The sequence below is a fragment of the Palaemon carinicauda genome, chromosome 38, assembly GCF_036898095.1.
Source record: "Palaemon carinicauda isolate YSFRI2023 chromosome 38, ASM3689809v2, whole genome shotgun sequence".
Taxonomy (NCBI): domain Eukaryota; kingdom Metazoa; phylum Arthropoda; class Malacostraca; order Decapoda; family Palaemonidae; genus Palaemon; species Palaemon carinicauda.
This window is the reverse complement of record NC_090762.1, coordinates 50,944,295-50,968,890: the sequence shown is the minus strand read 5'-3', so window position 1 is coordinate 50,968,890 and position 24,596 is coordinate 50,944,295. Positions and strand designations below refer to the sequence as shown.

At 52.0% G+C, this 24,596-nt stretch overlaps 1 protein-coding gene across 1 annotated transcript in view; it reads left to right on the top strand.

Annotated features, from left to right (window-relative positions):
• Positions 1–206: 206 nt before the first annotated feature.
• LOC137630622 (post-GPI attachment to proteins factor 6-like) overlaps positions 207–24,596 on the top strand; it is a 131,034-nt gene continuing 106,644 nt past the window's right edge. The window contains exons 1-2 of the mRNA XM_068362226.1: positions 207–568; positions 13,313–13,478. Coding sequence (XP_068218327.1) covers positions 418–568; positions 13,313–13,478 — 317 coding nt within the window. The 5' untranslated portion in view covers positions 207–417. The remainder of the gene's footprint in view (positions 569–13,312; positions 13,479–24,596) is intronic.

Here is a 24,596-nt window from a genome sequence, read left to right as displayed (position 1 = left end):
CAAATTTTATATAGTCTAGAAATTGTTAGCTTAAAACAAAAGGTGAATTATTCCTGCATATGTAAATACAATTAAATTATTCATATATTTGAAAAATAATGTCATTATAGATAAAGTTCATCACCTATGCATAGCGAATAAATTCCATTTTCGTTGTGGAGATCGTTACGCATTCCGATTGCCATTTGTTTTCATGTTGACATTTGTGTAGCAGAAGCTGTCTTTATTCCCCGTAATCTTATCAGTGACGCTCCCTCTGAATGCGTTGCGTCAATTCTCGTTATCTAAAGTCCAGTGAGTCGAAAATGAAGTATCGTAGGACGACTTTATGGCCATCACAAGTTTTATAAAGTAGTGGAATGCTTGCGGGCCGGGTAAAATTGCTAAATTAGTAAATTGGTGGAAGGCTTGGCCATCATGATGAGGTCCCATTGTTCTTGGTCTTCACAATCATCACGAAGGAGAATCGTTTTACCTGGTGCAGCAGCTTCGTGTTTTAGCATTTTGTGTCTTATAACTTTTCCTACTGTTGCTCAGTCGGAGAATGCTGCTACCTTCAGCCCCAATGGTAAGTTCACTTCTGCCTTGTTGATGTAGCCAAAGACTACCTGTGTATATGTGTGTGTATATATATATATATATATATTTATATATTTATGTATATATATATTTATATATATATATTTATATATGTATATTTATGTATATATACATATATATATATTTATATATATATATATTTATATATATATTTATATTATATATATTTATGTATATATATATTTATATATTTATATTATATATATTTATGTATATATATATTTATATATTTATATTATATATATTTATGTATATATATATATTTATATATATATATATATATATATATATATATATATGTATATGTATATAAAAGGGCCTTTGTATGTCAGCGGCCAGTTCCTCCCTTGTGGATTAAAAATGGACATCAACTAAGCTCAACTTTCCCCCCCTAACCTAACCTACAAGCTATGTCCTTACCTACTTATCTAACGGGGGGGGGAGTGCTAGGCTAACGCCCCCCTGCGACCACCCTTACGCTGCCGTATTCTAAGATAGCCGTAATCATACAGGCAGGTGGCCGCTTTCATGCATACACCCCTATATACATACACACACACACTCATATATATATATATATATATATATATATATATATATATATATATATATATATATATATATATATATATATATATATACATAAAGCTGTTTTCCTGTTCCTATGCACAGCAGGACATACACATTCTTTTGGTATATTAGAGTATCATACTGTGTTTATTCGCGTTAACTGTCAAACTAGGTTTATGTAGTTTGTTGGGACAGGGTAAGCTAAGAATACAATAGTCTAAGGAGCTACGCCCCTTGGTAAGTAAGTAGGTTAGGATATGACTCCCAGGTTAGGTTAAGTGGTTTTCTTGTAAAATGTGCTTTTACTGTCTCCCACTGGACTACAAAGGCTCTGTCAAATCCACATTATCGAGAGACTTAGAAAAACAAGTGTCTTCAGCCTATTCTTGAAACCTTTAACATCTTCAGGCTTTCAGATGTCTGGTGGGAGCATGTTATATAGTCTTGGGGCCACATATATGAAAGCTCTAGACTCTTCAGTTGATGTATATCTTGTCTCCAATAACTTGAAACTGTCTCTAACTATTCTTGCGTCCACACAACCCATTGACTGCATGACTTGTAGCAATTCTCTTAATGTTTTGAATAATTTGATAACTTGTTCTTGTTGAATTATTGCAAATATCTTGAACTTATATATATATATATATATATATATATATATATATATATATACAGTATATATATATATATATATATATATATATATATATATATATATACAGTATATATATATATATATATATATATATATATATATATATATATATATATATATATATATATATATATATATATATATATATATGTATAATGTCATCATTATCATCAGCTGTAACTAGTCCAATTCAGAACAAAGGCCTTAGATATGTCCATCCACTTGTGTCTGTTTATGGTCTTTTTATGCTAGTCCACACCTACAAACTTTCTTACCCCATCAATCTATCATCTTCTTTTCCTTCCCCTACTTGTTTTACAATCTCTAGGGACCCATTTTGTTATTCTTAATGTCCATCTATTGTCTGTCATTATTATTATATGTCTTGCTAATGTCCATTTCTTTTTCTTACATGTTGTTAGAATATCCTCTACTTTAGTTTGTTTTTGTATCCATGTTGTTTTTGTGCCTCTTATTGTTACTTCTATCATTATTCTTTCCATAGCTCTTTGAGTTGTACCTAACTTATGTTCTAAGGTTAATAAGGCTCCAAGTTACTGATGCGTAAGTTAATACTGGTATGACAATCTGATTAAGTACTTCATTAACTATCTCTAGAGGTTTATCCATAAATCTTATTTGTTGTGTCTCTGCATATTCATTGAACCTTATCTTAGTTTTACTCATATTAATTTTCAGTCTTACATTTCTGCTTTCTGTATTCAAATCTTCTATCATCTTTTGTAATTCCTCCCATGATTCACTAAACTTAACTATGTCATCTGCAAATCTTAAGTTGTTAATATGAATTCCTACATTTCCCAATCTAAATTCTTAAAAATTTCTAGCCATGCTGTGAATAATTTAGGAGAGATGGGTCTCCCGGTCTAACTTCATATTCAATCAGAATTTTTTCACTATGTTTATGTAGTTTTAGGATTGATATACTTATTGTATAGATGCCTTGAAGCGTTCTAACATAAGATTCGTCGGTTCCTGATTTTTAATGGCTTTCATTGCTGCTGAGGTTTTTTTTTACAGAATAAAATGCTTTCTTATAGTCTATAAAAGCCATACATAATGGTTTGTCATATTCTGTTGGTTATTCCATTAGCTGGTTAATTACATGGATATGGTCAAATTTTTAATACCCACTTTTAAAGCTTGCCTGTGCTCTTGTTTGGTTTAAGTCTAGCTGTTTTTCTGTTGGTCTTAATATGATCTTATTAAATATTATTTGTTCCGTAACCGAAATACAAACCACGCTACAGTATTTACATTGGGTATTACAGTACTTTCGGCGTAGCTTAAATGGCGAGCCATTAGATTTAACTACCCCCTCGCGTGTTAGTGAGGGGGTAGGGGAGGGGTAGCTAGCTACCCCTCCCCCCTCACACACCGGTGAACTGGTTCACTTCGCTTTTGGCTCGGGTGTTGGGCAGATGTGTCTGCTCTCACCCTCGCTTGGCAGCCATTAATGTTTTGTCTTTACTTAATTACTTACTTTTTCTTATACTTAATATATATATAAACATTCTTTATGTTTATGTATATATTTGGGTATAGAAATATAGTAAGTTTCCTTTTCAGTGTTTGTGTTGTGTGTGTGTAGTATACGACAAAGTCACCGCGTAGTTCCAGGCCATCGCGGTTGCACGTCATGGGGCACGATCTCTTGGTCCTTCGGTCGTTCCTTCGGCTTCCGATTTTCGGCCGCCGGGGGGAATCGTCATCGTTGGACTTTCTCCATTCATCTGTTTTCCCCGCTGTTCCTCCTTCCCTGCGGGGAACTTGGTCTCTCAGCGAAGGGAATGTGGGAGTTTAGTTTGACTATGGTCTCTCTCTCTACTCGAGGTCGTTCACCCTTTTACTACTCCTACGTACTATTACGGTAGCCTCTTTCCCGTTGCGGGTTGAGTTGGTATTCCGTTTATTTGTCTCAATTATTTTCAATGAATCTAATTGTATTTGTTAACTTTTCAGTTTTTGTGGAGAACACTTCCCTTCGGGGTTCAGTCGTTCTTACTACTGTATTTGTGAACATTCTTAAATGAATTACATAATTATAATTCTGTTTTTGTTACAGTTCTCCGCCCTCCCCCTTCTCCCGTGAATGTCAGTGGGGGAGGAGGGCGCATACTTTGTTTGTAATTCTTATGTTCCTACCCCCTTGGGGTTTCTCTTCGGAGTTCCTCCCGGGGGAATTTTTGTTAACTAATTATTTATTTTATTTTCCCAGTTACGATTCTGGTTTCTTCGTTTGCCTAAATGTGCCAACGAAGCAGAGCTGCCCTGTTTGTGCCTTGGGAGTCTGCTGTTGCTGCTGCCTCTCTAGGACATCGTCATGAGCGTGTTCCCTTCTCTTAGAAGTTCTCCCGTGACAACTGTCAGCTCTTTAGTTTATCTTAGAACGCTCAGGATGTTCGCCTCCAGGGGTAGGTAACTTCCCTTCCGAGGGAGGTTCCCTTCCCAGGTATGAGTTTTTTCCCCTGCAGGGGGGAACTTCTCTTTCCTTAATAATTCCTGGTTGGATTTTCCTGGTCCTCGGGCGGTTATGCTCTTGGTGCTGAGCGACCGCTCTTGTAACCTTGCTCAAGGGGCTGAGCGATTGCAAGGCCGGACCATGGAATTTCGTGCGACTATGCTCTTGGCTGAGCGGTCGCACCTGCAGCTATGCTCAAGGAGCTGAGCAGCTGCAGGATCAATCTTGTGACCTCTCTTGTTTGCGAGGGAGGCCACTCATAAGGACTCCTCTTCGGAGGATTGCTCCTTATAGGTCAGCTTGCTGATCCAACGGCCCTAAGGGGCGCCATCATCAGTGTCTTTAGTCTCTTCTACGAAGTGTTCACCTCTCTCGTTCGCGAGAGAGGCCGCCACTTATAGAGACCCCTCTTCGGAGGACTGTTCCTGTTTAGACCAGCCGGCTGTTCGGGACCTCTCCACAGTTCGCCATCTCCTAGACCTGCTGACCTGCCATCTCCGTTCCTGGCTGCTGACGCTGTGGGCACCTACGCACCCCGTTCTCCAACGGGCACCAGTCCCTTCGGGGCAAAAGGGGCTTTCTCACACTGAGAGTAAGTCCCTTAAGCGCCAGGTATCCCCTGCGCGCTCGCGCGCAATTGTGCACAAGCGCTCGCCTACTGTTCCTGCTATTCCTGAGAATTCCATCCAGAGGAATCCTGTTCCAGTCCTGATCGTCCCAGTTCCGGATCGTCCTGTTAGCTGTCCCTTCATCTTAGCACGCGCGTGCTCGTGCTCGCCGATGATCTTCCTACGGCAACAATCTTCGTACGCGCGCTAGCGCCGACAATCTTCTTTGCGCGCTAGCGCCGATGATCTTGCTTGCGGCGACGATCTTCTTACGCGCGCAAGTGGCGACGATCTTCGTACACGCGCTAGCGCCGACGATCTTCTCTTGTGCGCTAGCGCTGACGATCTTCGTACACGCGCTAGCGCCGACGATCTTCTTTTGTGTGCTAGCGCTGACGATCTTCTTAGGCGTGCAAGCGCCGACGATCTTCCTTCACGAGCGAGCGCTGGCGATCTTCTTACGCGCAAGCGCTGACGATCTCCAAGCGCTGACGATCTCCAAGCGCTGACGATCTCCAAGCGCTGACGATCTTCTTTGGCGCGCTAGTGCTGACAATCTCCCTACGCACGTAAGCTCCGACGATTGTCCGCGCACAGGCTCCGATGGTTCCCCGCGCCAACGATCTTCTTACGCGATCAAGCGCCGATAATCTTCTTGTGCGCGCAAGCGCCGGCGATCTTCTTTTGCGTGCAAACGCCGGCGATCTTCAAGCGCTGACGATCTTCTTGCACGCACAAGCGCCGACGATCTTTCAGCGCCGTCGATCTTTAGCACTGTCGATCTTCTTTCGCGCACAAGCGCCGACGATTTTCAAGCTCCAACAACCTCGTACGCGTGCACGCTAACAGCCGCGCGCACGCGCCGACATTTTTCACGGGCTCTTCAATCTGATTTCTGCTCACCCTATGATGTCTCTCTCGCGCCCCCGCACACTGGCACGAAAGTGTTTTTAACGGTCTCTCGCGCATGACCCCGGGGTTTTTCCCATCGCGCGAGCGCCAGTGTCTCGCACGCGACCCCGACCCCTGGGGTTTTCCCATCGCGCGAGCGCCAGCGTGCTCCCTCTACCAAGGTGAGACCTTCTCCCACCGCACCAATGGGAGAAACCCCACCTCGAGCAGGAGATTCATCTTGTGTTAGGGAGAGAAGAGCCCTCAGACTTCTTTGTTGGAGTTACATTTTCTTCCTAGGAGGGAATCGAAGGACTCTATAAGAGTTCCCTCAAGTAGAGCATTTGGGGACAGGAGACTTTGCTGCCAGTTCACCAGGAGGAGAGCAGCATGATTCAGAGCACCACTCCGTGGAAGAGCTTACCAGGGGAGTCTCTCTTGAGAGACTCTCTAGCCGGCAGGTGACATTCTCGGCAACAGAGATCCTGAGTCAGGAGAAGGTCGCAAAGTGCGCCATACTGGCCACTTCGTGGCTGGATGTCTGGCTAGGGTCTCTGGGCATCCTGCTGCGACCTGAGGATCTGTCCAAGGAGAGCATCAGGAAAATCTTGGAGACCTTCCTTCTCTTGGGCACACATTCCATTGAGTTTCTGGCCCACATAGTTTCGAACTTGTGGGCAAACTCGATCTTGAAACGACGTAATGCGGTGGCCGAGAGGTTCCACTCGAGGGTCCCAGCCGTAGATACCTGCAAGCTCAGACACTCTTCCATCTTGGGAAAGAGTCTGTTTGAGCCCAAGAATGCGGAACAGGCAGCTGAGAGGTGGAGGAAATCGAACCACGATTCTCTTCTCCAAAGGGCTCTTACATATAAGCCCTACAAACCTCCAGCACCTCAACAACCTCGCCAATCCAAGACGACGAAACCGGCAGCGGGAGCAAAGACGAACGTGTCCAAGCAGTAGCCCTTTCCTGTCAAAGACAAGAAGGGCGGAAAGTCCTCCAGGGGAAGCAAGAATCCTAGAGGGAGCGGCCAAGGCCGCAAGCACTAAGATTGGCAATCCCCCTGCATGTCCACCAGTGGGGGGATGCCGGCAAGCTGCGCATTCAGGTGGCAGCAACTCGAGTCCGATTCCTGGACGATCTCCGTGATCAGTCAGGAATATCGCGTCCCGTTCTTAACGTCTCTTCCTCCCCTGACAGCGAATCCAGTGGCGTTGAGCGCCTATGCCATGGATCGCTAAAGGGGCTAGCCCTTCCGGCAGAATTCGAGACCATGCTCAAGAAGGATGCTCTTCAGGAGGTCGTTGACGGCTACCCAGGCTCCTTGAGTCGACCCTTTCTCGTAAAGAAGGCGTCTGGGGTCTGGAGACCCGTCATCGACCTCTCATCTCTGAACAAGTTTGTCAAACAAACTCCGTTCAGCATGGAGACAGCAGACTTCATGTGTACACTGGTTCTAAAGGACGCGTACTTCCAGATCCCAATCCATCCGTCTTCCAGGAAGTACTTAAGGTTCAGCCTACACAACAATATCTACCAGTTCAAGGTGCTATGTTTTGGTCTCTCCACAGCACCCCAGGTATTCACCAGAGTGTTCACCCTGATATTTTCGTGGGCACACAGGATCGGCATCCGTTTCCTCCGCTATCTGGACGACTGGCTGATCCTGGCAGACTCGGAGTCGACCTTTCTTCGACACCGAGACAAGCTTCTGGGACTTTGCCAAGATCTAGGGATCATGGTAAATCCCGAGAAGTCTTCTCTGCCTCCATCTCAACGACTGGTATATCTAGGCATGATATTGGACACCAATCTCCACAAAGCCTTTCCATCAGATGACAGGTTAGCAAGGCTGAGGAGGGTCACAGATCCGTTCCTCAGACGAGAAGAGCTTCCAGCCCAATCGTGGTTACGTCTCCTTCCCTTCCCTTCAGAGGGGGTGTCTGACAGCGCGACTGTCAGACAGCAGCCCTGGTTCGGCACCCTAGTCAGAGCCCTGGTGCAGGCTATTAAGCCTGCCCTCTCTGATTCGGGACTCGAACCAGCGGCCGCTTCCTCCCCCCTGAAGAGGAAGAGAGGAGTCTCTCCCGTGGATCCTCCTCCGAGGCCTATTCTTTCTCCGCAGATCCTTGCGCAAGGCTCCTTCTCCCCCTCAAACCTTCTCGCCCTCCCCTGCGGAGGAGGATTACCCCTCCTCAGGAGAGTCAGATGAGCTGGAACACTCCCCCATCGCACCAATGGGGGAGGCTCCTCCTCTCCCCGAGAGGTCTTCTCGTCCAGAGGTGGAGAAGAGCCTGCCCCCTTCGCTGCCCGAGTCCTGTATCCCGCCCAGGAGGGAGCCTAAGGACTCTAAGACGATTCCAAAATTGTCAGCGAGGATCAGGCAGGAACTGTCTAGAGCTGTCGAGGATGTCCACGTGTCCCCCCAGGAAGAGCCACTGGGGACGGGAGACTTCGCTGCAAGTCCTTCGGGAGAAGAGCACCAGGAGTCAGAACACGCATTCTGGCAAGTCCTGACCCTCATGAGGAACCTTAATGGGATCCCAGACCGTGAGGTCCCACCTCGTGAAGGGAAGGATACGGTCCTGGACCACATCTACGGCACCCAGAAACCCTCTAGGGCCAGTGCAGCTTTGCCCTGGTCTCAAGGGATGAAGAGTGCCAGATACAGGATCGAGGGCCAGCTCTCTGAGCTTGCCTCCTCCAGCAGATCGAGTGCTGGTAATAAGTTCCTCCCTCCTCCTCGAGTCCATCAGAGGAGGTACTTCGAGATCCTCGAGGAGTCTTGTCTGAGTCTTCCCTTACACCACTCAGTGGAAGAACTCACAGGGGGAGTCCCTCTTGAGAAACTCTCCAACCGGCACGTGTCCTTCTCAGCCACTGAGATCCTGAGCCAGGAGAAGGTCACCAAGTGCGCCATGCAGGCGACTTCGTGGCTCGACATCTGGCTGGGGTCTCTGGGCATCCTGGTGCGGTCCGAGGACCTCTCCAAAGAAAGCACCAGGAAAGCGCTGGAAACCTTTCTTCTCTCGGGCACACGGACCATTGAGTTTCTGGCCCACCAAGTCTCGAGCTTGTGGGCCAATACGATCCTCAAGCGTCGGGACGCTGTGGCCGATAGGTTCCATCATAAGGTACCCAGTGCAGAGGCTAGCAGGCTCAGACACTTTTCCGTTCTCGGTAAGAGCCTGTTTGAGCCTAAGGACGTGGAGCTCACTGCTTAGAGGTGGAGGAAGTCCAACCAGGATTCTCTCATCCACAGGGCCCTGACATCGAGGCCCTACAAACCTCCAGCAGTCCAGCAGCCCCGTCTGGCTAAGGACACAAAGAAGACAACCACCGCAGCGAAGCCCAAGGTGTCTAAGCCCTTTCCTGCCAAGAGCAGAAGGGGCAAGAAGTCCTCCAGGGGAGGCAAAAACCCTAGAGGTACCAGCCGAGGCCGGAAGCACTAGGGTTGGCAATCCCCCTGCATGTCCACCAGTGGGGGGATGCCTACAGAGTTGCACGACAAGGTAGCAGCAACTCGGGGCGGATGCCTGGACGGTCTCCGTGATCTCTCTAGGTTATCGCTTCCCGTTCACAGACTCTCTACCTCCCCTGACAGCGAATCTAGTGTCGTTGAGCTCTTTTGCCATGGGATCGGCAAAGGGGCAGGCCCTCCGGGCCAAAGTCCAGACCATGTTGGAGAAGGACGCTCTCCAGGAGGTTGTAGACGGGTCCCCAGGCTTCTACAGTCGACTCTTTCTTGTGAGAAAGGCGTCTGGAGGCTGGAGACCAGTCATCGACCTCTCGACCCTGAACGGGTTTGTCAAGCAGACTCCATTCAGCATGGAGACGGCAGACACGGTCAGACTTGCAGTGAGACCACGAGACTTCATGTGCACACTGGACCTGAAGGACGCGTACTTCCAGATCCCAATCCATTCGTCTTCATGGAAGTACCTGCGATTTTGCCTAGACAACAAGATCTACCAGTTCAAGGTGCTGTGTTTCGGTCTCTCCACAGCTCCTCAGGTGTTCACCAGAGTATTCACCATCATCTCTTCGTGGGCCCACAGGATCGGCATCCGTCTCCTTCGTTATCTGGACGACTGGCTGATCCTAGCGGACTCGGAGGCAACCCTTCTTCGCCACCGAGACAGACTCCTCGAAGTTTGCCAGGATCTGGGATCGTGGTAAATCTCGAGAAGTCCTCCCTGCAGCCCTCTCAGAAACTGGTATATCTAGGCATGGTCATAGACACCAATCTCCACAAAGCCTTCCCATCAGACGAAAGGATAGCAAGGCTGAGGAAGGTTGCAAGACCTTTCCTCAATCGAGAAGAACTCCCAGCCCAATTGTGGCTTCGTCTCCTCGGCCACCTCTCCTCCTTGACTCGTCTCGTTCCCAACAGTCGCCTCAGAATGAGATCCCTCCAGTGGCGACTCAAGTCTCGGTGGAGTCAAGGACACGACTCCCCGGACACCTTGATCCCGATGGGACCTGCGGAACGGGTGGATTTCAGTTGGTGGATGGCAGACGAGAATCTACGAAAGGGAGTGGATCTTCTCGTCCCTTCCCTGGATTTGATGCTGTTTTCGGACGCATGAAACAAAGGGGGGGGGGGGGGGCACGTTCTGAGCCACAGGACCTCAGGCCTGTGGTCAGAATCAGAAAAGTACCTTCATATAAACCTGCTAGAAATGAAGGCCGTGTTCCTGGCACTTCAGAAGTTCCACCAAGTCCTGGCGGGCCCCTCTGTGGTGGTGATGAGCGACAACACCACAGTGGTGGCTTATATCAACAAGCAGGGAGGTACCTTTTCGGAACAGCTATCCCATCTTGCAGTAGAGATCCTGAGATGGTCCGAAGTCCACTCTATTTCACTAGCGGCTCGCTTCATTCAAGGCAAAAGGAATGTTCTCGCCGACAGTCTGAGCAGAGCGACGCAGATAGTGAGTACCGAGTGGTCTTTGGATCCTCAGATAGCCAACAAAGTCCTGACTTTGTGGGGTTCCCCGACGGTGGATCTGTTCGCTACGGCGCTGAACACCAAGCTCCCGCTGTACTGCTCCCCAGTCCCTGACCCCAAGGCTCTCTGGCAAGATGCCTTTCAACAACGGTGGGACAACGTCGATGAGTACGCCTTTCCCCCGTTCTGTCTAATGAGGAGGGTACTCAACAAGACCAGAACATCGGTCAATGTCTCGATGACCTTGATAGCTCCGCTATGGCATCATGCAGAGTGGTTCCCGGACCTTCTGCAGCTCCTCACGGAGGTTCCGAGAGAACTCCCTTCACGTCACGAGCTACTCAAACAACCACACTCCAACATCTACCACAAAGCCGTAGCTTCGCTTCGACTTCACGCCGGGAGACTATCCAGCATCTCCTCACAGAGAGAGGATTTTCGCAGCAAGTTGCGAACAGAATGTATGGCCACCTGCGCAAGTCATCCGCAGGAGTCTACCAGGCGAAGTGGCGAGTTTTCTGTGGTTGGTGCCGTGGAAGGGGTATCTCTCCCCTCGATGCCACTTTACCAGCAATAGCGGAGTTCCTCGTTTATCTGCGGGAAGAAATGCGCCTTTCAGTCTCGCCGGTGAAAGGCTATCGCTCAGCCTTAAGTCTTGCCTTCAGGCTCAAAGGAATGGACATTTCCTCCTCGCTGGAACTATCTCTCCTCATACGGAGTTATGAACTTACCTGCCCTCAGTCGGAAGTGAGACCTCCTCCTTGGAACGTGGTTCGAGTTCTCAGGTCTCTTTAAGAGACCTCCCTACGAACCATTACGCCAGGCTTCTGATCGCCACCTTACCTGGAAGACGGTGTTCCTGCTAGCTTTGGCCTCGGCCAAGCGAGTCAGTGAACTTCATGGTCTCTCCTACGACGTCGCCCATTCAAGGGGATGGGGGGAGGTAACGTTCAGCTTCGTCTCTGAGTTTGTTGCCAAGACTCAGAACCCGGGATTGCCGGACCCAAGGTTCGACTCCTTCCAGGTTTCGAGTCTCCATTCTGTAACAGATGACCCAGACCATCTCCTACTGTGCCCAGTGAGGAGTCTGAGGTTGTATCTTAAAAGAACAGCTGCAGTCCGCCCCTAGGTGCGAGCCTTGTTCGTGAGCACCGGGGAGATGAAGAGGAGGGTCACCAGGAATACCTGGATTCGCAAGGTAATTCATCTGGCCTTGAATCCTGACCCTCCTCCCTCATGTCGCCCTAGGGCACATGAGGTCAGGGGCGTGGCTACGTCCCTGGCCTTCAAGAAGAACTTTTTGGTGACGCAGGTCCTGCAAGCTGGGGTGTGGAAGCGTCAGACCACCTTCACGGCCCACTACCTGCAAGACGTGACACACAGGAGGCTCGATACGTTCTCTATCGGACCTGTGGTGGCTGCACAACAGCTGGTCTAACCTCAGGCTCCTTATTGGACAAATAGCAGAAGGTTGAGGGCATTGTTACCCGGTTTTAGTCTGTGTGAATGAAAAGATCTGTCTGGCCCTTTTCTTTTCTTCATCCTCTTCTTCCTTGGAGAAAAACAGCATCCTGGGTCCTTTGCACAGCTGACCTCGAACCTCTGCAGGTAAACCATGCTCCATTGTGTTCCTAGTATTAAGTTGTAATACTGTCATGTCCCCATACCCTGACGAAGTGGTATTGGGAGAGTCCTAGCCTAGATTTCCATCTGAAGCACTCCAGGTCAACTTCCTAGGATGAGTCACTGCTCACCTTCACACACAGCTTACGTAGGCCGCAGAAGTCTCACAACTGTCTGCGAGGAGCAGGGGCCCCCTCAACCCATGAGTTCATCCAAACTCGGGTTTGGGGTCCCTGGGCAAGCCAAAGCCAGTATGGCAGGGTACTTACCACCCTTCCTAAGGGTTAAGTCACCCCAAGTAAATAGCGGGGTTTGTACAGTATTTCAGTTACGGAACAAATGACAAATTCGTAGATAATTTGTATTTTTCCTAACTATACAAACCTTAGCTATTTACACATATGTGCCCGCCAGCCCTGTCCCCCAAGATAAGTCCTACCTCTAAGTAAAGTGAGCCTTTCACCGGTGTGTGTGTGTGTGTGAGGGGGGTGGGGAGGGTTAGCTAGCTACCCCTCCCTACCCCCCGCTAACTAGCGGTGGGGTAGGGAACCCTCGTAAAAACTTTTATGGCTCGTCGTTCAGCTACGCCGAAGTAATTACCCCATGTAAATAGCTAAGTTTTGTATAGTTAGGAAAAATACAAATTATCTACGAATTTGTCATTTTACTGCATTTCACAGGTGTCTCCTTCTCTCATGTTATTGCTATATATTTTTTCTGTTAGTGTTAGCAGCAGTCTGCCCTTTTGGGACTTGGGTAATTGATTCAGTAAGGCTATAGTACGGTATGTATTTTTTACAGATTTGACGTTTGATTAGATTAAATGTTGCATTAAACAAATTTTGTTTGTATTTGTTAGTTGGGTCTGAAAATTTGTTGTTTTGAGTTCACTTATGAAACCATTGATCTTTTTACATCTAATTCAGGGGGAACGGTGCTATATGAAGAACTGGCAGGAAGACAAGTGTATGTGTATGGAGCGTACAAAGATGTCCAGATTTTTCACTTCTTGATCCCACCTCATATATCGTCAGCCATTTTTAACTTCACAGCTAATGATACCCAGGCCTGTACTCCCCGAAACCTATCCATGTAAGTAAGAAAAAGGTTACTCTATTGCATAGAAGCTTTGGTATAGATATTTACGTACTACAGTATATGTTTTATCCATTAGATGGATAGATTTTCTCAACCTCTGATAAAATTGTAACTCTAAAATGTTTCGTCTTTCTTTCATATACATTATAATAATACAAAACATTTTATCTTGCAATCTCTGTAGGTGTAAAACTAATAGCATTTGTTTCATCAGGAAAACCATACCAGGGCACCATTTCCTTTCATGAATTTCCATTTGGTAAAATGCACGCACACTAAAAAAGAAAGTTGTTCCGTAACCGAAATACAAACCACGCTATTTACAGAGGGTTTACCTTTTAGCGCAGCTGAAATGACGAGCCAATAGTTTTAACGAGGGTTGATTACCCCCGCGCTAGTTAGCGGGGGGTGGGGAAGGGTAGCTTGCTACCCCTCCCCCCTCCACACACTGGTGACTTGCTTCACTTCACTTTTGGCTCGGCGGTGATCAGACGTGTCTGCTCATTGCCCTCGTGACAGCCTTTAATTTTCTGCTTTTTCTTTTCAGCGTGTGTGTTGGTTGGAAGTTGACCTTCAGTTATTTCTTTACAATGCGTACATGCCCTGGAGTTGCCGGTCGTCCTTGTGGGACTTTCATGTCGGACGTAAATACGGATCCGCACACCCTCTGCCCTCAATGTCGGGGCCGACGGTGTGACCAGGAGAACATGTGCCGTGAGTGCAGGGAGTGGTCTGCCTCCCAGTGGGAGAGGTTTGGCCGTCGGCGTAAGAAGAAGTCCAAGAGAGACCGTTCTCCTCCGGGGTTAGCCTTGAAGGAGGAAGGTTCTCGGGACTCTTCTTCCGCCGCCCAAACCTCCTCCGAAGCTCCCCCTCGTCCGCCTCCTAAGGAGAGTCGGCCGAGTGGGAGCGCAGGCCCTTGTTCTGTTTCCCGACCTTCGGTGGGGGGAGAGGGCGTCGCCTCCCATAGCGAGGCGGTTCCCCCTCCTCCTCCGGGGGAGGTTATTGATAATGCCTTATCCAGTGATGATCTTTTACAGATTTGGTCGTCCCTGGGGCTTAAGGGCTTGCCCTCCAGGGTCGCTCTTATTGACCTTGTCTCGTTGGGGGCCGCTGTTAAGCAGTCGCCGGCGGTAGCAGAGGTAGACCCTCTGTCTATTGTCGACGTCGTGGTGACAGAGGCCTCCGACGTGGCTGGGCAATCCGCCGCAGGTGCTGTTGCGGGTGATGGTGCTAAAGGCTCTCCTCCTCCTTCCGTACATCCTTCGAAGGGAGAAGGGAGTCCTTCGGTCTCGGCTGCTGCTCAGCTTCCTTCTGAGGGAAGTGCTTTAACGGAGACTCCCCTTCGGAGGACCGATGGTCCCGACGATCTTCCCCGAGGCCGCCTCCGCCGTAAGGCTCACCGTCCGCTACGCCACAAGGGCCTCCCTTTCCCTTACAGGGGGACTAAGAGGCGCCTTTTTGGGTCTTCATCCTCCGGGGGGGACTCTCCTCGTCAGCCTTAACCTACAGCTCCGCCTTCCTTGAACCTCTCTGCAGACCGCTCACCATCTCCTGCCAGATCTTCGCCTTCTGGAGAACTCGTCACCCGACGGGCAACGGTCCCTTCGGGGCTAAGGGATCCTTCCCTTACGCGAGCAGTGCTAGCGCACAAGTGCTCTCCTGCTCGCCAGCGCTCTCCTGATCTTCAGCGCTCTCCTGCTCGTCGACGAACTCCTGCTCGCCAAGACTCTCCTGCTCGCCAACGCTCACCTGCTCGTCGGCTCTCTCCTGATGTTCACCCCCCTCGCCAGCGCTCTCCTGCTCGTCAGCGCTCATTTGAGGACCATCGCCCTGCGGTCTCTGACCACCCTTTAGTTCCTGCTGAGCTCCCTGCTCACCATCTGCCTGGTCCTGTGGCTACGCAACATCGTGCTGCGCGTGTGTCAAAAACACATGTTCGCCAACGCGCCAGCGATCTCCCAGTTCCTGCTCGTGAACGCGCCGCGCCACCTGTCCTTTCACATGACACGCGTCGACCTTCTGCTCGCCAGCGATCACCTACGCGCCAGCGATTACCTCCTCGCCAGCGTTCACCTGCTTGCCAGCGCGCACAGGCGATCTTAGTATCGCCTATTCAACAGCGACAGCTAGCGCGCCAACGTTCTCCAACGCTCCTGAAGGAACATGGTTCGCCAGCTTCTAGCTCGCCATCGCACGATCGCCCGCCTGCGCATGCTGCTCGCCATCGCTCGCCACTGCACGATCGCCCTCCTGCGCATGCTGCTCGCCATCGCTCGCCACTGCACGATCGCCCTCCTGCGGATGCTGATCACCATCGCACCCCATCACGCGATCGTCCACCTGCGCATGCTGCTCGCCATCGCTCGCCATCACGCGATCGCCCTCCTGCGCAGGCTGCTCGCCATCGCTCGCCACTACACGATCGCCCTCCTGCGGATGCTGATCACCATCGCACCCCATCACGCGATCATTCACCTGCGCATGCTGCTCGCCATCGCTTACCATTACGCGGTCATTCACCTGCGCATGCTGCTCACCATTGCACGCCAATGCGTCGACATGCCACATCGCGCCATCGCCAACTTGAGCGACTGCACTCACCAGCTCGTCATCGATCGCCTGTGGATCTACATCGCCAGCGATCTTCCTCACCTACGCGGCAGCGCGTTCCCTCGCCGTTGCGCCAACGCTTGCGTTCGTCGCCTCGGACACGCGTTCATTTACCTGCCCACCCTCGCGCCCACTCGCCTGTGCACCCGCGCGATCATCCACCTGCGCGATCGCTCGCCTGCGCTCCCGCGCGACCATTCGCCCTCGCGCGACCATCGTTCGCGGCGAATTCTGCAGCCGGTGGTAGCAGCAGGAACGCGTGCTCCTAGACGGCACTCGGGATCACCTCCATCCAAACACAGGTTGGTAGTGCAGGACGAGGAGAGGTTAGTACATCATTCTTCCCCACCTTCTTTTCAGGCAGGTACCATCGTGTCCACTCCAAAGGATCGCCCGATCCCTTTCCCTTTAGCGAGGATTTCGGATTCTGTGTCCTTGGAGCAGCAGACTTGGTTTGGTCCTCTGGCACGGGCGTTAGTGAGAGTTATGAAACCAGCACTCGCCGGCCAGGGTAACAAACCAACGGCTGTCTCTCCTACGCTGAAGAGAAAGAGAGGAGTGGACTTCGTGGTTACTTCCCCCAGGGCGAAGTTGGTTCCCAAGAGGTCGGTCGCGAAGGTCCCTTCTCCTGCACGAGTACTCTCTCCTTCTCCCGTGGACGAGGCCTTTCCGTCCTCAGGTGAGTCCAGTGGGGCGGTAGTCTTCCCCTCGGCACCAGGGGGGGGAGACTTCGCTTCAGGGAGGAGAATCGTCTCGTGAGGAAGGGGCCCCTCGAACCTCGTTGTTGGGATCCTGTATCCCTCCCAGGAGGGAATCCAAGGATTCCAAGACCGTCCCTAAATCCTCTGCAAGGATTCGTCAGGAACCCACGACTACCCAGGGGAATGTCCACGTATCACCCCAGGAAGAGATTCCTGGGGCAGGAGACTTAGCTGCTAGCCCGCAGGGAGGAGAACAGCAAGAATCCGAACATGCCTTCTGGCAGGTCCAAAGCCTGATAAGGCAACTTAACGGGCTTACGGATCCAGTCATCGCCCCCCGTGAAGGCAAAGACACGATTCTGGATGAAGTGTTTGACGTTCGGAAGGCCCCTAAGACCAGTGCAGCTCTGCCCTGGTCTCGGGGGCTGAAGAGTGCCAGGGCTAGGGCCAACGCTCAGCTCGCACTTCTTGCCTCCTCCAGTCGTTCCACTGCCGGGAACAAGCTCATTCCTCCTCCTCGCCTCCAGCAGAGGAGGTATTTCGAGATCCAGGGTGAGCACAACCTCGCTCTTCCTCTCCATCACTCTGTGGAGGAGCTAGCGAAGGGAGTTCCCCTTGAGAAACTCTCTGCCCGGCAGGTGTCGTTCTCGGCGGCAGAGATCCTTAACCACGAGAAGGTCGCTAAGTGTGCCATGCAGGCCACTTCGTGGCTGGACTTCTGGCTAGGATCTCTGGGCATCCTATTGCAATCGGAGGACTTGTTCAAGGAGACCAATAGGAAGGCCCTAGAGACCTTCTTGCTCTCGGGCACCCGCTCCATCGAGTTTTTGGCGCACCAGGTTACCACCCTGTGGGCCAACTCGGTGTTGAAGCGTCGCGATGCTGTGTCCGAGAGATTCCATCCGAAGGTCCCCGCCGTAGATGTGTGTAGGCTCCGACATGCTTCCCTTCTGGGGGAGAGCCTGTTTGAGCCTCAAGACATGGAGCGAACGGCTGAGAGGTGGAGGAAATCCATCACGGACTCCCTCCTCCACAGGGCCCTTACAACTCGGCCCTATAAGCCTCAAGCCCCACCACAACAGCAGCAACAGCCTCGTAAGGCTCCCAAACAGGCACCGGCAACTAAGAAGGTGGTGTCTAAGCCCCAGCCAAGGTCAAGAGGGGCGGTAAGTTCTCCAGGGTAGGCAAGACTCCTAGGGGTGGCGGCCGCGGCCGCAAGCCCTAGGGGTGGCAGTCCCCCTGCATGTCCACCTGTGGGGGGATGCCTTCAGCGTTGCGTCCGCAGGTGGCAGCAACACGGGGCCGGTGCTTGGACGGTCTCTGTGATCGGCCAAGGTTATCGCGTCCCGTTCACAACATCTCAACCTCCCCTGACAGCGAATCCAGTGTCGTTGAGCTCCTATGCCACGGGATCGGCAAAGGGGCTGGCCCTTCAGGCCGAAGTCGAGACCATGCTCGAGAATGGTGCTCTCCAGGAGGTCGTGGACGGCTCCCCAGGCTTCTTCAGTCGACTCTTTCTTGTAGAGAAGGCTACTGGAGGCTGGAGACCCGTCATCGATCTCTCAGCTCTGAACAGGTTTGTCAAACAAACCCGGTTCAGCATGGAGACAGCAGACACGGTCAGACTTGCGGTGAGACCACGAGACTTCATGTGTACACTGGATCTAAAGGACGCGTACTTCCAGATCCCAATCCATCCGTCTTCCAGGAAGTACCTGAGATTCTGCCTAGACAGCAAGATCTACCAGTTCAAGGTGCTGTGTTTCGGTCTCTCCATAGCTCCTCAGGTGTTCACCAGAGTGTTCACCCTGATTTCATCTTGGGCGCACAGGAACGGCATTCGTCTCCTTCGTTACCTGGACGATTGGCTGATCCTAGCAGACTTGGAGTCGACCCTTCTTCGGCACCGAGACAGGCTTCTGGATCTTTGCCAGGATCTGGGGATCGTGGTAAACCTCGAGAAGTTCTCTCTGCAGCCGTCCCAACGACTGGTTTATCTAGGCATACTAATAGACACCAATCTCCACAAAGCCTTTCCATCAGACGACCGGATAGCAAGGCTGAGGAGGGTGGCGGAACCCTTCCTCAGGCAAAAAGAACTCCCCACCCAATCGTGGTTGCGTCTCTTAGGCCACCTATCCTCCCTGGCCCGTCTGGTTCCAAACAGCCGCCGCAGGATGAGATCCCTTCAATGGCGGCTCAAGTCCCGGTGGAATCAAGGATCCGATTCCCCGGACATTCTGATCCCAATGGGGTCTCTGGAACAGACTGACTTGCGGTGGTGGCTGGCCGACGAGAACCTGCGGAAGGGAGTGAGTCTTCTCGTCCTCCCCCCGGAATTGACTCTGTTTTCGACGCGTCAAAATAAGGGTGGGGGGCGCACGTTCTGAACCAGAGGGCCTCAGGCCTTTGGTCAGAATCAGAAAAGTGCCTACACATCAACCTGCTAGAATTGAAGGCCGTCTTTCTGGCTCTTCAACAGTTCCAACGGTCCCTGGCGGGTCACTCCGTGGTGGTGATGAGCGACAACACCACGGTAGTGGCTTATATCAACAAGAAGGGAGGCACTTTTTCGCAACAGCTATCCCATTTTGCAGTAGAGACTCTGAGGTGGACCGAAACCCACTCGATAACACTATCAGCTCGCTTCATTCCTGGCAAGAGGAATGTGCTCGCCGACAGTCTGAGCAGGGCTTCGCAGATAGTGAGTACCGAGTGGTCTTTGGATCCTCAGATAGCCAACAAAGTCCTGACTTTGTGGGGTTCCCCGACTGTGGACTTGTTCGCGACAGCCTTGAACTTCAAGCTGCCCCTGTACTGCTCACCAGTCCCGGACCCCAAGGCACTCTGGCAAGATGCTTTCCAGCAACGGTGGGACAACATTAACGTGTACGCCTTCCCACCGTTCTGTCTGATGAGAAGGGTGCTCAACAGGACCAGACTATCGGTCAACTGTTTGATGACTCTGGTAGCTCCGCTATGGCATCACGCGGAATGGTTTCCGGACCTTCTGCAACTCCTGACGGAACTCCCAAGGGAGCTTCCTCCACGACACGAGCTTCTCAGACAACCCCACTCCGGTGTCCCTCACAGGGCCGTAGCCTCGCTTCGGCTTCACGCCTGGAGACTATCCAGCGTCTCCTCGCGGAGAGAGGCTTTTCGCAACAGGTTGCGGAGAGAATGTCTCGGCACCTGCGAAGGTCCTCTGAGGGAGTCTACCAAGCAAAGTGGAGAGTTTTTTGTGGTTGGTGTCGTGGAAGGGGTATCTCTCCACTCGATGCCACTATTCCAGCAATAGCGGACTTCCTCGTGTATCTGCGAGAAGAAATGTGCCTTTCTGTCTCGGCAGTGAAAGGCTATCGCTCAGCCTTAAGCTTGGCCTTCAGATTGAAGGGCGTGGATATTTCTTCATCGCTAGAACTCTCTTTACTCATACGTAGCTATGAGCTTACCTGCCCCCAGTCGGAAGTGAGACCCCCTCCTTGGAATGTGGTTCGAGTCCTCAGGTCTCTTAAGAGACCTCCCTTCGAGCCATTACGCCAGGCCTCCGATCGCCACCTGTCTTGGAAGACGGCTTTCCTACTCGCCTTGGCTTCGGCCAAGCGAGTTAGTGAACTTCATGGTCTCTCGTACGACATCGCCCATTCAAGGGGATGGGAGGAGGTAACGTTCAGGTTCGTCCCTGAGTTTGTGGCCAAGACTCAGAATCCTGGAGGGCCAGATCCTCGGTTCGACTCTTTCAGGATCGCGAGTCTCCGTTCTGTAACGAGCGACCCAGACCAGCTGCTCCTATGTCCAGTGAGGTGTCTGAGGCACTACTTGAAGAGAACAGCTGCAGTCCGTCCTCATGTGCGAGCTATGTTTGTGAGCACAGGCAGGACAAAGAGGAGGGTCACCAGGAACACCATCTCAGCTTGGACCCTCCTCCGTCACTTCGCCCTCGGGCCCACGATGTCAGGGGTATTGCTACATCCCTGGCCTTCAAGAGAAACTTCTCTGTGACGCAGGTACTTCAAGCTGGGGTCTGGAAGCGTCAAACGACCTTCACAGCCCACTACCTGCAAGACGTGACCCACAGGAGCCTCGATACGTTTTCTATCGGCCCTGTGGTGGCTGCACAACAGCTGGTCTAACCTCAGGCTCCTTTTTGGACAAGTAGCAGTAAGTTGAGGGCGTTGTTACCCGGTCTTAGTCTGCGTGAATGAAAGAGTATGTCTGACCCTTACTTCTTTCTTCATTCTCCCCTCTCTTGGGGAAGCAGCATCCTGGTCCTTGCATAGCTGACCTCGACCTCTGCAGGTAACCCATGCTTCTTTGTGCTCCTAGTATTAAGCTTAATACTGTTGCGTCTCCCATACCCTGACGAGGTGGTATGGGGAACGTCCTATCCTAGAATTCCTATCTGAAGGTCTCAAGGTCAACTTCATAGGACGAGTCACACTCTCCTCCTCACACTGCTTATGTAGGCCACTCGTTCCTAGCGATGCTAGGAACTTGTGAGGTACAGGGGCTCCCTCTCTCTAGTGCTGCTCACTGAGGGATCGAGGCCCCGGGCAAGCCGAAGTCAGTAAGGCTGGGGACTTTCCACCCTTCCTAAGGGGTAAGTCACCCTCTGAAAATAGCGTGGTTTGTATTTCGGTTACGGAACAAATGACAAATTCAAAGATCATTTGTATTTTTCCTAACCATACAAACCTTAGCTATTTACACATATGTGCCCGCCATCCCTGACCCCCAAGTCAAGTCCTACCTCTAAGTGAAGTGAAGCAAGTCACCGGTGTGTGGAGGGGGGAGGGGTAGCAAGCTACCCTTCCCCACCCCCCGCTAACTAGCGCCGGGGTAATTAACCCTCGTTAAAACTATTGGCTCGTCATTTCAGCTGCGCTAAAAGGTAAACCCTCTGTAAATAGCTAAGGTTTGTATGGTTAGGAAAAATACAAATTATCTTCGAATTTGTCATATTTGTTCCGTAACCGAAATACAAACCCCGCTATTTACATTGGGTTTACCTTTCGCCATAGCTGAAATGACGAGCCAATAGTTTTTAATGAGGGTTAACTACCCCCGCGCTAGTTAGCGGGGGTAGGGGAACGGATAGCTTGCTACCCCTCCCCCCCCCACACACCGGTGATTTGCTTCACTTCACTTTTGGCTCCGGCGATGAACAGACGTGTCTGTCCATCGTCCTCGTTGATAGCCTTAATCTTTTTTTTTTGCTTTTTCTTTCAGTTTGTGTGTGTGTTTTGAAGTTGGCCTCACCCTTATTGGTCACTATCGGCAAGTGCCCTGGAATTGCCGGCCGCCCTTGTGGTACTTTTATGTCGGCGGTGGACACAGATCCTCACACCCTTTGCCCGCAGTGTCGAGGCCGACGATGTGATAAAGAGAATACGTGTAGTGAGTGCAGGGAGTGGTCTGCCTCCCAGTGTGAGAGGTTTGGCCGCCGGCGTAAGAAGAAGTCCAAGAGAGACCGTTCCCCTTCCGGGGTTGCCTTGAAGGAGGAAGGCTCTCGGGACTCTTCTTTCGCTGCCCAAACCTCCTCCGAAGCTCCCCCTCGTTCGGCTCCAAAGGAGAGTCTGCCGAGTGGGAGCGCAGGCCCTAGTTCTGTTTCCCGACCTTGGATTGGGGGAGAGGGCGTCGCCTCCCATAGCGGGGCGGTTCCCCCTCCTCCTACGGGGGAGGTTGTTGCTAATGAATCTCTGTCTAATGATGATCTTTTTCAGATTTGGGCTTCCCTGGGGCTTAAGGGCCTGCCCTCCAGGGTAGCCCTGATTGACCTTGTCCAGTTGGGGGCCGCTGTTAAGCAGTCGCCGGTGATAGCAGAGGTAGATCCTCTGTCTATCGTCGACGTCGTGGTGACAGAGGCTTCCGACGGGTCGGGTCAATCCTCTGCAGGTACTGTTGTGGATGATGGTGCTGACTGCTCTCCTCCCCCTTCCGTACATCCTTCGAAGGGGGAAGGGAGTCCCGCGGGCTCTTCTGCTGCCAAGCCTCCCTCTAAGGGGAGTGCTTTGACTGAGACTCCCCTTCGGAGGACTGATGGTCCTGACGATCTTCCTCGTGGCCGCCTTCGCCGTAAGGCTCACCATCCGCTGCACCGCAAGGGCCTCCCATCTCCCTATAAGGGTGCTAAGAGGCGCCTTTTTGAATCTTCGCCTCCTTCCTCCGAGGGGGACTCTCCTCGCCGTAAGCAGCCTGCAGCTCCAGCTTCCTTAGACCTCTCTGGGGATCGGTCTCCTTCGCCTTCCAGACCTTCAACTTCTGGTGCGGATGTCCAGCGGCCTGACCTCGTCACCCGACGGGCAACGGTCCCTTCGGGGCAAAGGGATTCTTCCCTTGCGCGTCAGGGTTCCCCTGCGTGCCCTTCTGCAGTGTTAGCGCACAGGCGCTCTCCTGCTCGTCAGCGCTCTCCTGTTCGTCAGCGATCTCCTGATGATCGCCCCTCTTCTTGCCAGCGCTCTCCTGATGATCGCCCCTCTTCTCGCCAGCGCTCTCCTGAAGACATCCTTCAGCCTGTTGTTCCTGTTGAGCGCCCAGCGCGTCAGCGTTCCCCTGCTCGCCCTTCTGCAGTGTTAGCGCACAGGCGCTCTCCTGTTTGTCAGCGCGCTTCTGATGACCATCGCCCCACTGCTCGCCAGCGCTCTCCTGTTAACTCCGAATACCTTGCGGTTCCTGTTGTGCGCCCTGCGCGCTATCAGCCTCCTGAGCGCTCCAATTTGGCCAAGGACTCATCTCCTCACCCTCGCGATCCTGTTCGTCAGCCTGTTCCTGCGCAACATCGCTCGCGTTCTCCAGCGCGTACTTCCAAACTGCCTGTACACCCACGCGCCTCCTGTTCCTGAGCCTGTTCGTGAGCATTCGCCTCTGCGCCCCGCGCCGGCAGTTCCCTCACAGGATTCCACGCGTCGCCCTCTTGCTTGCCAGCGATCACCAGCTCGCCAGCGATCACAGACGCATCAACATTCGCCTGCTCGTCAGCGATCTCCTGCGCGTCAACGGTCCCCAGCGCGTCAGCGATCACCTGAACATCGGCGATCTCCAGACCGCCCGCGTGACCTATCGCCTGCGCGCAAGCGTTCTCCAACGCGCCGTCGCCCAGAGGATCTGTTAGCTCGCCCTCTCGCGGTCGTTCGCCTACGTGGTCTACGCGCTATCGCTCGCCCACGCGCCAGCACGCCATTGCTCGCCTACGCGCCAGCGCTCACTAGCGCACCGCCGATCGCCTGCTCGCAATCACTCTCCCACGCGATATAGGTCTCCTGAACAACGTCGTCAGCGGTCTTCGGAGCGTTCTCGTTCGCCCGCGAGCCAACGCGCTCCCTCGCCGCCGCGCCAACGCGTTCGTTCACCAGCTCGCCCACGCACTCGTTCGCCTGTACGCCCGCGCGACCGCTCGCCTGCGCGCGATCACCGTTCGCGTCGGATTTCGCAGCCCGGGACAGCAGCATGAACGCGTGTCGCCAGACCGCACTCAGGATCACCTCCACCAAAGCGCAGGACTCTTGTGCAGGATAGGGAAGACACTTCAGAGAGGTCAGTGCAACTTTCTTCCCCTTTTCCTTTTCAGGCAGGTCCAGTGGTGTCCATTCCGAAGGATCGCCCGATCCCCTTCCCTCCAGCGGGGATTTCGGACTCTGTGTCCGTGGAGCGGCAGACTTGGTTTGGTCCTCTGATGCGGGCGTTAGTGAAGACTATGAAGCCGGCACTCGCCGATCAAGGACACAAGCCAACGGCTGCCTCGCCCCCGCTGAAGAGAAGGAGAGGAGTGGACTTCGTGGTGGCTTCCCCCAGGGAGAAGTTG